The sequence below is a fragment of the Salvia hispanica genome, chromosome 2, assembly GCF_029641045.1.
Source record: "Salvia hispanica isolate PSC_SH4W2 chromosome 2, Shi_PSC_v1, whole genome shotgun sequence".
Classification (NCBI taxonomy): domain Eukaryota; kingdom Viridiplantae; phylum Streptophyta; class Magnoliopsida; order Lamiales; family Lamiaceae; genus Salvia; species Salvia hispanica.
The window spans coordinates 57566721-57582177 of record NC_142693.1 but is presented as its reverse complement, the minus strand read 5'-3'; the positions used below and the strand labels follow the sequence as shown (position 1 = coordinate 57582177).

At 34.2% G+C, this 15457-nt stretch overlaps 2 protein-coding genes across 4 annotated transcripts; both read left to right on the top strand.

The window, feature by feature from the left end:
* The first annotated feature begins 3013 nt into the window (after nucleotides 1-3013).
* Nucleotides 3014-6189, top strand: LOC125201777 (protein NUCLEAR FUSION DEFECTIVE 4-like). The gene is made up of 3 exons (XM_048100026.2): nucleotides 3014-3725; nucleotides 4389-5320; nucleotides 5425-6189. The coding sequence occupies exons 1-3, from the start codon at nucleotides 3390-3392 to the stop codon at nucleotides 5924-5926; spliced, it is 1770 nt and encodes a 589-aa protein (XP_047955983.1). The 5' UTR covers nucleotides 3014-3389; the 3' UTR covers nucleotides 5927-6189.
* Nucleotides 6190-8713: 2524 nt separating this feature from the next.
* LOC125202195 (putative disease resistance protein At1g58400) lies at nucleotides 8714-12532 on the top strand. Of its 3 annotated transcripts, none has more exons than XM_089065665.1 (4): nucleotides 8714-8890; nucleotides 9037-9117; nucleotides 9588-10362; nucleotides 10684-12532. In XM_089065665.1, exons 3-4 carry the CDS (start codon nucleotides 9612-9614, stop codon nucleotides 12408-12410), a joined length of 2478 nt encoding a protein of 825 aa, XP_088921791.1. In that variant the 5' UTR covers nucleotides 8714-8890; nucleotides 9037-9117; nucleotides 9588-9611; the 3' UTR covers nucleotides 12411-12532. The 3 variants fall into 3 exon arrangements, with proteins under 3 accessions (XP_088921791.1, XP_088921790.1, XP_088921792.1); XM_089065664.1 differs by having other exon boundaries at nucleotides 9576-10362; XM_089065666.1 differs by lacking the exon at nucleotides 9037-9117 and having other exon boundaries at nucleotides 9576-10362.
* Nucleotides 12533-15457: the final 2925 nt, after the last annotated feature.

Sequence of the window (15457 nt, the reverse complement as noted above, 5' to 3'; positions counted from 1 at the left end):
TTAGGTCCTACTATTATTTTGGTTAATATTTTCCTCTACTAAATTGAACCTAAATATTTTTTACAAGCAATATTTTAATTACAATTTCACTCTCTCTTTTACTCCCTCCATCCCATAGAAATATGTCATTTTTTTTTTCGTTCGTCCCGTACAAATAGTCTATATCCATTTATGACAACTTTTTTTTTCTTCTCTTTTACTTTATTAGCTGTGGGTCCCACTATATATAATTTTAACTATTTTTTTCTTATTTTCTTTTGCTTTATCAATTCAGCATTAAAATCGGTACCTATATATCAAATGGTCCATTTTTATGAGACGGAGGAAATATTACTAAATTTGAATATTTGTGTCATTCTTGATAGTAACCAAAAGTAGTTAACTAGTTTCATCTTAGATATTCCTATACGCATTTAGCAAATTCTTAGGTCTTACTTTTCTAAACAAACTTGGGGTCGAATTTTTGTCATTTCTTTTCTTATTCTTTACTAGTACAAAATTTGCCATTTTCTTAAAATGTATATGCACCGATGAATTTTCAAAGTTAGGCAATATACCCAATTCATAAAACTTTTTAAATGTTAGTACCATAATAATTATAGTCATTGTTATTATTATAATTTGTATTTTAATAAATAAAATCAAATAATTAAATAAATAAGTAACTTGGAACAAGAAAAGGAATATCTAAGAAAAGTTAAGAGAATAAAAATCCTAGAAAATTATAGTATTAAATAAATAATCAACCAGCCATACAATTTTAAATTAGGAATCTTTACTCTCCCACGACAAAATTCTACCATATAAATTTCACAGAAAAAGGGTGCCAAATTTTAATTGCAAACATGTGTTATATATACAGTAGAAAGCTTAATTATTGTAAACAATAAAATATCTTAGACTATCACAATTGTTTTAGAAATATGATAAACTATCCACTTTAATTTGGTTTATGGCAATCAAGTATGCTGCCGAACAATTTTTTTTGCACATAGACACCAGTTCACCGTAAGCTGACTTGGCTTGATATGAAAATGCAGGTGTTTTTATTTTATGTGAAGCCATGTCAAATGCCTAATCGACCATTCTCAATTTTCTCGTATTGATTAAATTATCAATAAATAATCAGTCTATGGTCGATATATATTGGAAAATATTATTTAGTCTCCTTAAAAATTGTCTTATAGATTGAAGGAGGGTGTCCATTTTTTTTTAATAAAAAGGGAAAATAAAGTTTTTAGTCGGTTTTTGAGGTATATATAATGTTTAGTCTTACCAGATAATAGTCCAAAAATTGTATTTATTGTCGACATATAATCTTTGGATGAGATTTGAGATTTATTTCATGGTCGGTTTGCAAGTTCATTGCACGTTTTCTGGACTAGCACGTTGACATTATATATTAGACCTTTTATAATAATAGTACTGTATATTGATCGTTTAATTCTTTGATTGTTTTTGTAATTTTACGATGGCACGCCAAATGCGTAGAAAATATAGTACTCCAGATGATCTCTTTTTTTTTTATACAATAAGTGTTTTAGGAAAACGATACTAATAAATACTCTCTTAGGAAAATGATACTAATAAATACTCTCTTCGTTCCATAGAAATAGACTAATATTTCATTTTTCGTCTGTCCCACACAAATAGTCCATATTCATTAGTAATAATATTTTTTTCCTTCTCTTCTACTTCATTATATATGGGCTCTACTATTCATTACACAATTTCAACTACTTTTTCTCTATCTCTCTTACTTTACCAATTATGCATTAAAACCCGTGACATACCAAATGATCTATTTTTATAGGATGGAGCCACGGAGGGAGTAGTTAAAATGGAAAGAAGGTAAAGTAAGAAATGGAATAATATAGAGGAAAATCTCTTCTAGTATATTATTATATCTCTTACTTTAATTTCTCTTTACTTTAACTATCTATTGTTATTTTTTAAAAAGAAGTGTGAAAAAGAAATGTGTCATCTTTATTAGGACGAAGGTAGTAACTGTTATCAACAATTCAAATGCTGCACGATTAATTTACTTCTAGATGGAACATAAGTATGACTAAAGATATTAAAATTTAAACGTAGAGTATAGGATAATACTCAAAATTAGTAAAGGTAAAGATATTTTGAACAATTCTTTTGTCCGTCTTAAATTATCTTTAGATTGCATATTTATGGAGTGATCAATTTCATGATTAACTATCATGCTACATTTACTTCACTTTGTCCGAAATAGATAGATTACCCACTTTACTTTTTAATTCATTCTATATCACATTTTTATTTGGTAAAAAAATATTTTCATTACTAAGACTAAATCTTAGCCATTAGATTAGAAGATCTAGTGGTTGAAATAATGCCATATGAATTATATTTTTAATTAATAAAATTAATAAATAAAATTAGAGGGTATTAATATCAATTCATTCTCATTAAAATCATCTTAAAACTTTAAATTTACGTAACTCTCTCGATTTAAATTATTTTTCGCAAAAAAATATCAAATTAAAGATAATTTTATAAGGATTCCAACGAGATCTCAATTGCATATGTTCCGACGACGTTCGGATGATGAAATTTGATATTTTTTATTTTAGTTTTCGTAAATGTTGATTACCAGATTTTTATCAACAAATACATCAAAAAATCTCCATAAAACCATGTAAAAATCTCAATAAATATGTGTTGATATTTTCTTGTACTAATGTTGATATTCTTATGTCATATTGTTATATTTGTAATACACTATGTTGATATAAAAAAACATTCACGAAAATTATCATATGATAACATAATGACGATATTACCCCTTTGTTGATATTTTGTCTACTATTTATTGAGATTCGTAAGATTTAATCTCATCCATTCATTTTAAAATTTAGGAGTGGAGATTTAATCTTAATTTTAAAGTAGAGTGCTACAAGCATTAGAATAGGAGTCATCAATATATTTTCAAAAGATATACTTTTACACGCATCAATATTTTTAGCATGCGGTGTTAGCGGTAAACAATTCTGTGAAGATCGTCAGATGATTTTCCCGCATTATTAATTCGGCGGTGGAGCGAGCAATTTTGTATTTTTCAGCTTCTCTATCACATGCTGCAACTCTCTGTATGAATAAATCACACAAACCAAAATAATTTAGTTAGGTTGCAATAAAATAAAATCTTGTGTCAGTTTCAATCTAAACTACAATTACATCCACGACTGTTGCTCGACCCCTTCAACCCAGGCCATCGTCATAAAGGTGGAATACGGAAAGTGTTATTAACCACCTTTATGTTGTCAGCTGCCAACTGTTTGTGAAATTGTCGGAGAGAGAGAAATATCGATAAGAGCTCAAAGCGAAGTTGATTGGGGAGAGGGGAAATCAAGACGATGGGCCGTTTCGGGGAGAAGTTCACATCGTTCTTCAACAATCGATGGCTGGTTTTTGTGGCTGCAATGTGGGTGCAATCGTGCGGGGGGATCGGGTATGTGTTTGGGAGCATATCGCCGGTGATCAAGAGCTCTTTGAGCTATAATCAGAGGCAGGTTGCGAGTTTGGGGGTGGCCAAGGATTTAGGTGACAGCGTTGGGTTTTTGCCTGGGATTTTGTCGGATTTTCTGCCTTTGTGGGGTGTTTTGCTGATCGGGGCGATTCAGAATCTGATTGGATATGGTTGGGTTTGGCTGGTTGTTACGGGGAGAACTCCTGTCTTGCCATTGTGGGCTGTGAGTATACCTTTTCTTGTCAAGATTCTTGCTTTTTGATCCATTGACTTTTATTCTTTTGATAATTTTGATCGAGATCGTGTTTGTGTGTGTGTGTGTTTTGAATTGGTTTGTGCCTCTGTTTTTCAGTTCAAGATCTAGCTTCCTCTTTCCTTAGCTGCTTTCGGATTGATGTTTGTTCCTCATCCGTACAAATAACTTGTGTGTTAGTGAAATCAATCTTGCCTTATTTGGAATCAGTTGTTTTCTAGATGTACTGCTTAAGAACTTGTGATTGTAAGATGAAGTAAATATTGATCTGAAGGTGTTGTGTTTTATGACTGTTAGTCCTGGGGATGAATAATATCCATGAAATGCAATGGTTTTGCTCTGTTAAAAGAGTTTGACTGATGCTATGTGTAATGGAAGAAAAGCTTTTGTGATTCTGGATGATGAGGATCATATTGACCTTCTATTCCTGTTTTAATCATTTGTTAATGGTGATGTAAATGGTTACTCTAACATTCTCGTGACTAATAGTCTAAAGGCATAGCCGATCAGTCTATTTGCTGGTGGTCCTGCTCAATTGGAATTTAGAAAGTCCTGGAAATTTGATATTTGCAGCTATTTACTAAGGACACGGTTCTCTTCTTGTTTTGACCGATTATATCCTTTCATGTGCAGATGTGCATTCTTATCTTTGTGGGAACAAATGGTGAGACCTATTTCAATACAGCAGCACTCGTCTCTTGTGTGCAAAACTTCCCAAAGAGCCGGGGTCCAGTTGTGGGGATACTCAAGGGGTTTGCCGGGCTGAGTGGAGCAATCTTGACTCAGATATATGCATTGTTGCATTCTCCTGACCAAGCTTCTCTGATATTTATGGTTGCAGTTGGTCCAGGGATTGTGGCCATTTCGCTAATGTTCATCATCAGGCCTGTAGGAGGCCACAGGCAAGTAAGATCATCTGACGGGTTCAGTTTCTCAATCATTTACGGTGTATGCCTCATTTTGGCCGCTTATTTGATGGGGGTCATGCTCGTGCAAGATCTAGTCTACGTGAGCGAGACTGTCGTTACAATCTTTACTCTGATTCTATTTGTCCTTCTGTTGTTCCCTATTGTCATCCCTATCTTCTTGAACTTTTTTCGGGACCCAAAATCACCAGCAGAAGAGGCACTTCTCAGCCCAGATAAGCAAGAGTCGAGCAAATCCCAGGATAGTTCTCAAGATATCTTATTCAGTGAAAGTGAACTGGAAGATGAAAAGCCAAAAGAAGCAGATCTTCTTCCTGCTTCGGAGAGGCGAAAGAGAATGGCTCGGCTCCAGTCGAGAATAGCGCAGGCCGCTGCAGAAGGAGCAGTACGAATCAAGAAACGAAGGCCACACCGGGGGGAAGATTTCACTATGATGGAGGCATTGATAAAGGCTGATCTTTGGCTTATCTTTTTCTCTCTTATGTTAGGTTCTGGTTCTGGATTGACTGTGATAGATAACTTGGGCCAAATGAGCGAGTCTCTAGGTTACGACAACACCCATGTTTTTGTCTCTATGATCAGCATCTTTAACTTTCTAGGCCGTATTGGTGGTGGCTACTTCTCTGAGAGAGTTGTCAGGTAACAGTCTCATCGACACCCATCAATCAACGCTTGATAGTGTATCTTTATCATATCTATCATGAATTCCTTCTCACTAAATTGTTTTCCTTTGCTTCCAAAAGCGACTATGCATATCCAAGGCCTGTAGCCATGGCCGTTGCTCAAGTCTTTCTGGCGGTTGGGCATTTTCTCTTCGCTATGGGATGGCCAGGCTCGATGTACGTTGGAACTCTCCTTGTTGGCCTTGGCTACGGAGCACACTGGGCCATCGTACCTGCTGCAGCATCCGAATTGTTTGGTCTGAAGAAGTTTGCGGCTCTATATAATTTCCTTACCATGGCGAATCCTGCAGGTTCTTTGATAATGTCAGGTGTTCTTGCAAGTTCCATATACGACAGAGAAGCGGAGAAACAAGCTCATGGACAAAATTACATACATCGTGGTTTATCATTCTCGTTTCCAAATTTCTTGAGAGCCGAAGAATCGCTGAAATGCAAAGGTACCATTTGCTTCTTCGTGACTTCCTTGACCCTGTCAGGGCTTTGTGTGGTTGCTGTCATCTTGAGCTTGATTCTTGTCCATCGAACAAAGCCAGTATACCGTAACCTCTATGGACGGAGGTAAGGTGAGGAATATTACTGAGCTAATCGGAAAGTTTTTTTTTTTTTTTTTTGCGAGTTATGCCTGTCTACAGTTTGTTGCAATGTTATCATATTTTGGTGGTTTGTAATTCTATCATTTCTTCATCAATCAAAGCTAGCAGCAAAATTTGGTTGGTGGAAAAGCATTGTGGTGTATTCTTTGATTACAGGCTCAAATTATTTGAGTGAGTATATCATATATGTATGATGTTTGTGATTGTATTTGGTAATAACCATCCGATTTAATTCTTGGTGTTTATCAAATATTTAAAAATGAATTCCAATGAGTTGTATATATAGGGTTGAAATAAATTTTTTTTAAATGAAAAATAGCTGACGGCCGACGGACGACGCACAATAGGTGCCGATCGACCGCTGTCCCCCCTTGGCATTGCCCTTCCCTGCGGCACCAGCCGACCGCCGTCTCACGCCTCTCTTCGCCGTCGGGGGCGCCATCCGCACGGTGGCGGGACGGTGCCCCTACTGTGAGTGCTCTAAAGTTCGACATTTCATTCCTCCACTCACAATCACAAATAGCATTAAAAAGATTCGACGATTTTACACTGCATAATTCAATCATACAATACACTAGGGATGTCAATTCAACCCGAAATCCGTGGGATCAGCCCGAATAACCCGATAAATTATAGGGTTAAGGCTATATTTTTGTGACCCGGATATAAAATGGCTATATAGGTAAACCTGAATGGGTCGGTGGGTTAGGCGGGCTGACCCGAACAAGTTACAGGTCAGCCCATCGGGTTGTACTTTCCAATTAATAATATTCTTTCTTCACTCCTCTACTTTTCCCTCTCTCATACTTACTCTCTCTATTTTAACTCTTTAAATATCAATTCCTTAAATCATGTGCCCAAAAGAAACTCCTCGCTTATTTTTGACAAAATTTAAGGGCCGGATGGAGTAATATTTATTTTAGAAATCTTAATGAAGATAAAAGAGTTCAATTGTATGCTATACACTTTTGTTCTCTGCAAATTTATGATTATATTTTTTAGAAAACATTAGTTTTAAAATTATTCTTTTCTAAAGATAATGAGATTATATTTAAAATATTATTTTTAATAAATACATAGTACTTTATTATTATTTTATACTCTCTTTTCTTTTTCGGTTTGTTCTTAACTATTTGCACCATTTATATTTTGATTAAGAATTATCGTATCTAATTAAAATATTAGAGTTAATTAAGTGTTGCCTTATTATACTTAAATTATTAATTTAAGAGTGAATTACATAAATGGTACCTAATCTTTCACTTTTGCACATAAATGGTACCTGATCTTTATTTTATATCGTTTTTTGTACCTCATGACAAAAATAACGCTAGGCACCAAATATGTGATTTTTTTTGTCATGGAGGATATTTTTGGAAATTTCAATTAAATTACCAAATATGTGATTAATTTTTTCTCTTATTTCTTTTTTTCTTCTTTAGTTTCTTCTTCTTTCTTCTTTCTTTTTATTTTCTTCTTTCTTTTTAGTATTTTATCTTCCTTTCTTCTTTCTTTCTCCTTAGTTTATGTCTCCTCTTTTCTCTTTTCTCTTAATTCCTTTTAGTGTATTATACATACATCTAATTATATTCATAATATAAATTAAGAACAAAACACCAAGTTAAATTAATTATTTAAAATAATTTAATCAATTGAATATTTTTATTAAATTATTTTATACATATTTACGGTTGAAACACCTAACTGCAAATATTCAACTCATTATATCATTACAAATACAATTCACAATTTTAAATTTTTATTAAGACTATTGGATTAGTTATTAATTTAATATAAATAATAATAATAATTGTTATTGTTAATACTATATGATTCATAATTTAAATAATTATACTATAATTATTTATTAATTAATACTAGTTTTTAGTATTATAATAATAATATTATTATAATAATTAAATATAATTATAACTATAATTATATTTAAGTATATTTAAATGATATTAAAAAATAAATTAATTTTTAATTTATAATATTAAAATAATGATATTAAACTAATTAATAATAATAGAATAAAGAGTGAGTGAGAATGAAAGAAGATATTATAATATCACTTTTGGTACTAGTTTTGTTTATGCTCAAAATATTCTTCATGGCACAAATAGGAAAATGTATTTATTTTGAGGGTATTTTGGGATGAATATCTTATCAGGTACTAAAAATGTGATTAATAGGTACCAAAAACGATATAAAATAAAGATTAAGTATCATTTATGTGCGGAAGTGAAAGATCAGGTACCATTTATGTAGTTCATTCTTAATTTAATTACACTAATTGCTCAATTCTTAATTTATGATCCAAAAAGAAAAATATTTGAGTAACATGGGAGGTAGAAAGTACAATAATTGAGTTATCATTATTATAATAATAATAATAATAATAATAATAATATTGTTTACACAATAAAGAAGGTTAAGTAATTCAATTATTTTATTATGGGAAGTAGTTGGAAACGAATTGTAAGTTTTAATTAAACATAAAAAACTGGAACAAAGCATTGTTGAATTTTTTTTTAGCACGATTAGTCCAAAATCCAAAGAGTTAAGGGTCAAAAAATCAAAAAACTTATTACTCAGATTGCAGATAAGGACATAGTAAAACTTATTACTGTGGTGTAAACATTATAACTTTAACTTTACAATGAAATCATAATATATTAGTTAAAAATTATTTTTAATAATGCCCATCTTGAATATATTAGTTAAAAATTATTTTCAATAATGCCCATCTTGAAAAGCCAACGGATTTCGAATATTGTGAAAAAACAAAGGGCTATAGAAAGGATCGCACAGATCTGAAAGAGGAACAAACTCACTAAATGAAGGCCAACTTCATCTTATACTGAGTACCCTACCGAGGATTGAATTAATCATTAGACGACCCAAGATAAGCAACAATACTGCGGAAAAAGGTATTACTATTTTTCTGTTAAACAAATTTAATTCATGTTTCTAAGATTAAGTTAATCTTCTGTCAATTTTTTACGAATTTGACTGTAAGTGTGGTATATACAGCTTTATGAATTTGAAGTTTGATTTCCCTTCCAACTTTGTGTAGGCTTCATAGATAAGGGAGGATTGAACCGTAAAGTCAACCAAAACGATCCAAAGATAAAGAAGAAAATTCACAAAATTAAAGGTATTTTTTCCTTCTGCCTTTTGCCGTTCATAACATTTTAATCAGCCCCGAATCATTTCGAAGCGTACATAAATTACGATCTTGATAAATACATGTGGTGAATCGACGACCTGGTTCTTACGAAATACTCCCTCCGTCCCAATAAATATGCGACATTTGGTTTTCGGCACGAAATTTTATGTAGTGAGTTAATGAAGAGAGAGTAAAGTAAAAGAGATGAAAATGAGAGATGAAGTTATTTCTACTTTTGAAAACTGGGACAACCAAAAATGGTAAACATTTCATTTCTAAGTGATTATGATGTTCAGTTCGAAATCAGTTTATATGGCTATATCCAAGATTTCAATTTTAACTGGAATAGTGTTTAAATTCTAAGTGATTATGATGTTCAGTTTAAAATCAGTTTTTGTTACTAATAATATATCGAATTTATATTTGGGTGATTGTTATTTTTTTAGCTACGAGTGCAGTTTGCCAATTAAGCAAGCAGACATATGGCAGAAGCAGTCATTTTATCGTTGATGCAAAAGCTTAACAAATATCAAGAGGAAAGAACAGATGAGGTCGGCCAACATATAATTGGAAAAATGGAAAGGGTAATTAAAGAGATGAGAGAGATTGTGGATATAGTTAGAGATAAGAAATTTGGAGACGGAAGAAGACTCAACTTTGTAGTATCCGATCTGGACCACATGGCCCACGATGCCCTCTACCTCTACAAAAAGGGCAAAGTTTATATGATGAGTTTTATCATAAGTTGGATTGGAGAGATCAAAATGCGGATGCTTAAACTGGGAGCTGATGGGGCGGAGACAGAAAATGTTGATGAAGATCATGTGGTGGTAGGCTTGGACAAACACATTGAAATGGTGCTCCGCGCAATGATTTTAAATACCTTAAAATATCGTCCATTGGTTCTTATCAAAGGCATGGCTGGCATTGGAAAGACGACTCTTGCTAGAGAGATATACAACCACCCAGACGTCATCAAGAGATTCAAGTATCGTGCTTGGGTGTGTGTTTCTAATGTCTTAACTCTTAAAGAGATAATTATCAAACTGCTTCTGCAAGTAGTTGTAGATGGTGAAAGTCTTCATACATCTTCATCATTGGAGGAAATGGACAACCAAAGCCTCCTATATATGCTTCACCAGAACATGCAAGGACTGCCATATTTGATAGTTTTCGACGACTTGCCCAAACAAATATACTTCAAACCTCTCTGGAAAGCTCTTCAAAAAGAAGGTATGTATGTTAATGCTTATGATGGTCATGCGTTTTATTAGGTAGTACTCCCTCCGTCCCCAAAAAAATACTCCCCCTTTTCATAATAAATGTTACAATTTTTTTATTTTGTCCCATAAAAGATGTCACATTTTATTTCTTGAAAAAAGTTCATTGCTGTGCATTCAGCCACAGTATGGATCCAAATCTAAGTTGCCCTCGACCACCACACGCCTCTCTCCCATAAATAAAATTACAAACACTAATTAGTAGTGTTCAATGGATATTTATATCCTTAAATTTCCATTCTGATTGTTTCTTTTGTGTTTGTTCTCATGAAAGTATCCGACGGAAGTAAAGTGGTGGTCACAAGTCACATGATGCATGGATTTCTAAAATACAAATCCCATGATGTTTATAAGATGGAACCTTTGGATCCTATTATGAGCTGGAAATTGTTTTATAAAATGATAAACCGTGGGAATGAATTGAGGAATGAACACAAATTCCCAAAGGAGTTGGAGCATCAAGGAAAACAAATGTTGAGAAAATGCGGTGGTCTGCCATTAGCTATTAAAGAGGTGGCAAATCAGCTAGCTCAAAAGAAAGCCTCTACTGGAATTAAATGGGAACAACTTCTTGAATCCGTTGATTTTAGTTCAACATTGGAGTTGTTGGAACCATTTTATCAAAAACTAGACCCCAAATTGCTGCCATGTTTCAAGTATATGGCCTTCTTTAAGGAAAATACAACTTTGAGGGAAAATAAGTTGTCACAGATTTGGGATGTAGCAGGAGGACTGGATGCTAGTAAATCGTATATAGTACATGGTTTGCTGGCTGAATCTGTTATTGATGTCAACGGCAAGAGCACACGATATCTCATGAATCCCGTGCTACACAGATTATCCATTAAAAAAGCAGAGGAGGAGATAGGTTTTGAGATCCTTAGAAACAATGGAAATGATCGACTCCTTGGAAATCTGTGTCACCGTGTTATCATTTGTAGCAGAGACAATTTCAGCTACTCAACGAATCAAGATAAATATCTTGTTTCTCTCTTCTTCCATGGAGGTGGTTATTTCAATGCTAGTCCATCTTATTGGAAAGGCTTTGAAAAACTTAAGATACTTGACTTGGAAGATTTTGGATTGAAGATTTTACCTGAAACGATTGGCACATTGACGAAATTAAGATACTTGGGATTGAGAAATAATTACATAAAAGAGCTCCCAAAATCGCTTGGGTGCTTGGAAAAGCTTGAAGTTCTTGACATAGCTCAAAACTTTATGGTAGAAGTACCAGATATTATATGGGAAATGGGTAGCCTTCTTCATCTCTATATGGCTGATGTCATTTGCTGGAAGCCTCTCAAGATAGATGTGCTACCACATCTGAGGACCTTAACCTCGGTCTCGGTTGATAATCTGATATATGAGCTCTCGGGCTTGAGAGTGTTGGTTTTCCTAAAGAAATTGGGTGTACAAGAATTGGATGGAAATACCCATGTAAGCAAGCTCTTTGTGTCATTGTCCAACTTGAAATATCTTGACCACTTAATCTTAAGAGGATACCGTTTTAGAAGCATGCCTTGTTTGGATGATCTTGGTACTCTACAACGTGTCAGTACAATCAAATTGGATGGACGTCTTGATAGATTGCCAAATAGTTTCCCTTCCAAGCTAATGTCCCTGACGTTGGCTAATAGCTGTCTTGATGAAGATCCCATGCCACTACTTGGGAAGCTACATAATTTAGAGTACCTCAAATTGCGGAATGCATACACAGGTCAACAAATGGGGATCTCTAAAAATGATTTTCCATATATTCAAGTTTTGTGCATTGAAGAGTTATGGAACCTGAGGCATCTACAAATTAAAAAAGGTGCACTACGTGATCTGGAGAAATTAGAAATCCGTGATTGTCCATATCTAGACACCATCCCCAAAGAGGTTCGAGCAATGCGTGATCTGGATGACTTAAAGATGGTGACAACCAAAACTATTTCAAAAAACATCAGGAGTTCACACTCAATCTCCAAAATAAGGTTTGTGAATATCAATCCATAGGCACAGCTATTGATAATAGGCTCTATTCTTCTTGTCTCTCATATAACATGTGTAAATATATAGAATTTTACAGTTACAAATGGTGTTTATCTTAAATTGCATTATCATCTTAAATTGCATTATGATCATTGTGTTGTTAAGGGCAATTATTCATACCACCAACTTTTAGTGGATGGTAGTTGTTTTGGTAGTGTCCTCGTGGCGTCGGTGCTGCTCATCAATTGTGGTGAGGCGATCAAGGAGGAAATCCGGCATCTTGAATAAGTTCACTAGAGGGATTGTGTCTGCTCTTGTAGGTCTAGTGAGCCAGTGGGGTGGATGGTAAAGTCATTGTTGGTTAATATAGTTGCTTCCACTTTTCATGTCATGACCTACTTTAATAGTATTCAAGACACCATTTTTCATCTGTAGGCGCAGTCGGGAAGTCCAGTCTGGCTAACAAACTGCTGCATCTGATAGGAGTTTATGCAGTAATGCTAATTAATTAGTATACAGAAGATTAATAGGAAATATCTATGTAGAATAAAGAATCATGTGTAAATATTTTATTAAAATTAACTTGAAATAAGCTCAAAGGGCATAAACTCATGATTGTTGAATACAAGCAACAACCCCTTAAGCTGGCTTACAAACTGCTGCAGCTTCAGCTGCTTCAGTAGCAGAGGCAAGAACCAGTTGAGGTTGAGCCACAATGCCTTCTCTAATTTCTTTTCTAGCTCTTCTTCGCTCACGTTGTAATCTGAACGATTCCCTCTTTCGTGCTCTGTAACTGTTGGGGTTCTCGGGTTGCACTTCTCGGGGGTAGACACTAATCTGTTTATTGCATTAAGTTTGAGTGGAATTAGGCATTGCCCCCCACATTGATGGAATTGAAGGAAGTTGCAAGTTTGTGAAGATGAATGGCTTACCTTTTTTTTTCTCTGGCCCAAACTTCTCAAACTTCACTAGTCCATTGATCAAGGCAAAAATAGTGTGATCCCTACCGAGCCCAACGTTGTTGCCGGGATGAAACTGCACAAAATGTGGGGAAAGTAGTATGAGCTACAAGAACAGGGTGATTCAACAAAGATGGAACGCACACATTCACATTGTGCTTTTCTAAGATAACCAAGTGTAGCTGCGAGGTTGTGATAAGGGTTTATGTCAGCATAAGCTAAGTCCATTAAACACTAGAAATCTCAAGCAATCAGCACAAACAGAGTTTTAATATTAAAATCCATAAATAAGGTTTGAATTCTCAAGCAATCAGTACAATTTTAAATTTCACATTTCCTCCTCCAAACACATATAAAAACCATAAATAAGGTTTGACATTTCCAATTGTATGTAGCATTGAAAAGGTTCAATCTCTCACCCTTCAACTGCATATATACTAAGAAAAATTGACATTTCCAATTGCATATATTACTAATAAGGTTCAATCTCCAATTGCATATATTTTGGTTCTTGGGCTTTTTTGGATAGGAAGGTGTTGAACTTGAATGATGCCATCTGAGCTAATATGGAACGATTTGTGCCTCTGTTTTTGAGTTCAAGATCTTGCTTCCTCATCCCGTACAAATAACCTGTTGCTTTGTGGATTAATGAAAATATGAAATCAATCAGTTGTTTTCAAGATGTACTGCTTAAGAACTTGTGATAGTAAGGTGGAGTGAATATTGATCTGAAGGTGTTGTGTTGATGACTGTAAGTCCAGGGTATTAATTCACATCCATGAAATGCTATGGTTTTTCTCTGTAAAAATAGTTTTATTGATGCTATGTATAATGGAAGAAGAGTGTTTGTTAACTGGAAGATGAAAAGCCATAAGAAGCAGATCTTCTTCCTGCTTCGGAGAGTCAAAAGAGAATGGTTCGTCTCCAGTCGAGAATAGTGCAAGCCACTGCAGAAGGAGCAGTAAGATTTCAAAGGCTGATCTTTGGCTTATCTTTTTCTCTCTTATGTTAGGTTCTGGTTCCGGATTGACTGTGATTGATAACTTGGGCCAAATGAGCGATTCTCTAGGTTATGACAACACCCATGTTTTTGTCTCTATGATCAGCATCTTTAACTTTCTAGGCCGTATTGGTGGTGGCTACATCTCTTGACATCCTTGACCCTGTCGAAGCTTTGTGTGGTTGCTGTCATCTTGAGCTTGATTCTTGTCCATCGAACAAAGCCTGTATACCGTAACCTCTATGGTAGTTCTCAGAGGTAAGGTGAACTAGTCGGAAGGTTTTTTTTTTGCGAGTTGGCAGTATGTCTGTGTGCAGTTTGTTGCAATGTTATCTCATTTTGGTTGTTTGTATCATTTCTTCCTTAAGCAAAGCTAGCAGCAAAATTTGGGTGGTGGAAACTGGAAAAGCATTAATTATGGTGAATTCTTTGATTACAGGCTCACGTTATTTGAGTGAGTATAAGTACGATGTTTGTGATTGATTGTATTTGGTAATAATGTCCTCGTTTTCTTTGGCAAGATTTTAATGACCAGAGATTGATTGTTGACTGAGATTGTTCTTGCTTTTGTGTGGGTGGTTAATAGGTCCCTCTCATACTAGATTAACTACAAAACTAATAGGAAGAGGTAAATAAAATATTCTATACTTCGCATACTTATAAGTTTAAAGTTCGTGATATTATTTGCCAAGTTCAAAGTTCGTAGAATAAATCTAACTTTTTGAAATTTCCATGATACTAGGTGCCAATATCTTTACTTATAAAAGTACTTGATGGTTTAATTCAGTGTACTAAGCACCCAAGGGTAAAGTTTGATTCTTCATACTTCCGTAACATTATAGTACCAATTGATTAGAAATACACGCAGTCGAGTTGTTAAATAACTCATACTCCTACTTACCATTTACTCCATTTTGCATAGTGAAGATTATAGTTTCATTTCAAATGTCAAGGCTGGCTTAACAAAAATATTATGTTATGAAACTATATCGCATAGCTGTTTTATTCTATTTGGATCACATTTTAGACTAAAATGTTGTGGTATTGATTTGATTAAATGAATGGTGATGCAAACTAAAATATATCATATGTTGATCATCATGCAAGTTTCA

Excerpts from the sequence above, each read along its gene's own strand:
- LOC125202195 (XM_089065666.1), top strand. The coding sequence starts at position 9,612 with ATGGCAGAAGCAGTCATTTTATCGTTGATGCAAAAGCTTAACAAATAT. Across the intron at positions 10,363-10,683 it reads GAAAGCTCTTCAAAAAGAAG|TATCCGACGGAAGTAAAGTG; the intron begins GTATGTATGTTA and ends TTCTCATGAAAG.
- LOC125201777 (XM_048100026.2), top strand. The coding sequence starts at position 3,390 with ATGGGCCGTTTCGGGGAGAAGTTCACATCGTTCTTCAACAATCGATGG. Across the intron at positions 3,726-4,388 it reads CTGTCTTGCCATTGTGGGCT|ATGTGCATTCTTATCTTTGT; the intron begins GTGAGTATACCT and ends TTTCATGTGCAG. Across the intron at positions 5,321-5,424 it reads TTCTCTGAGAGAGTTGTCAG|CGACTATGCATATCCAAGGC; the intron begins GTAACAGTCTCA and ends TGCTTCCAAAAG.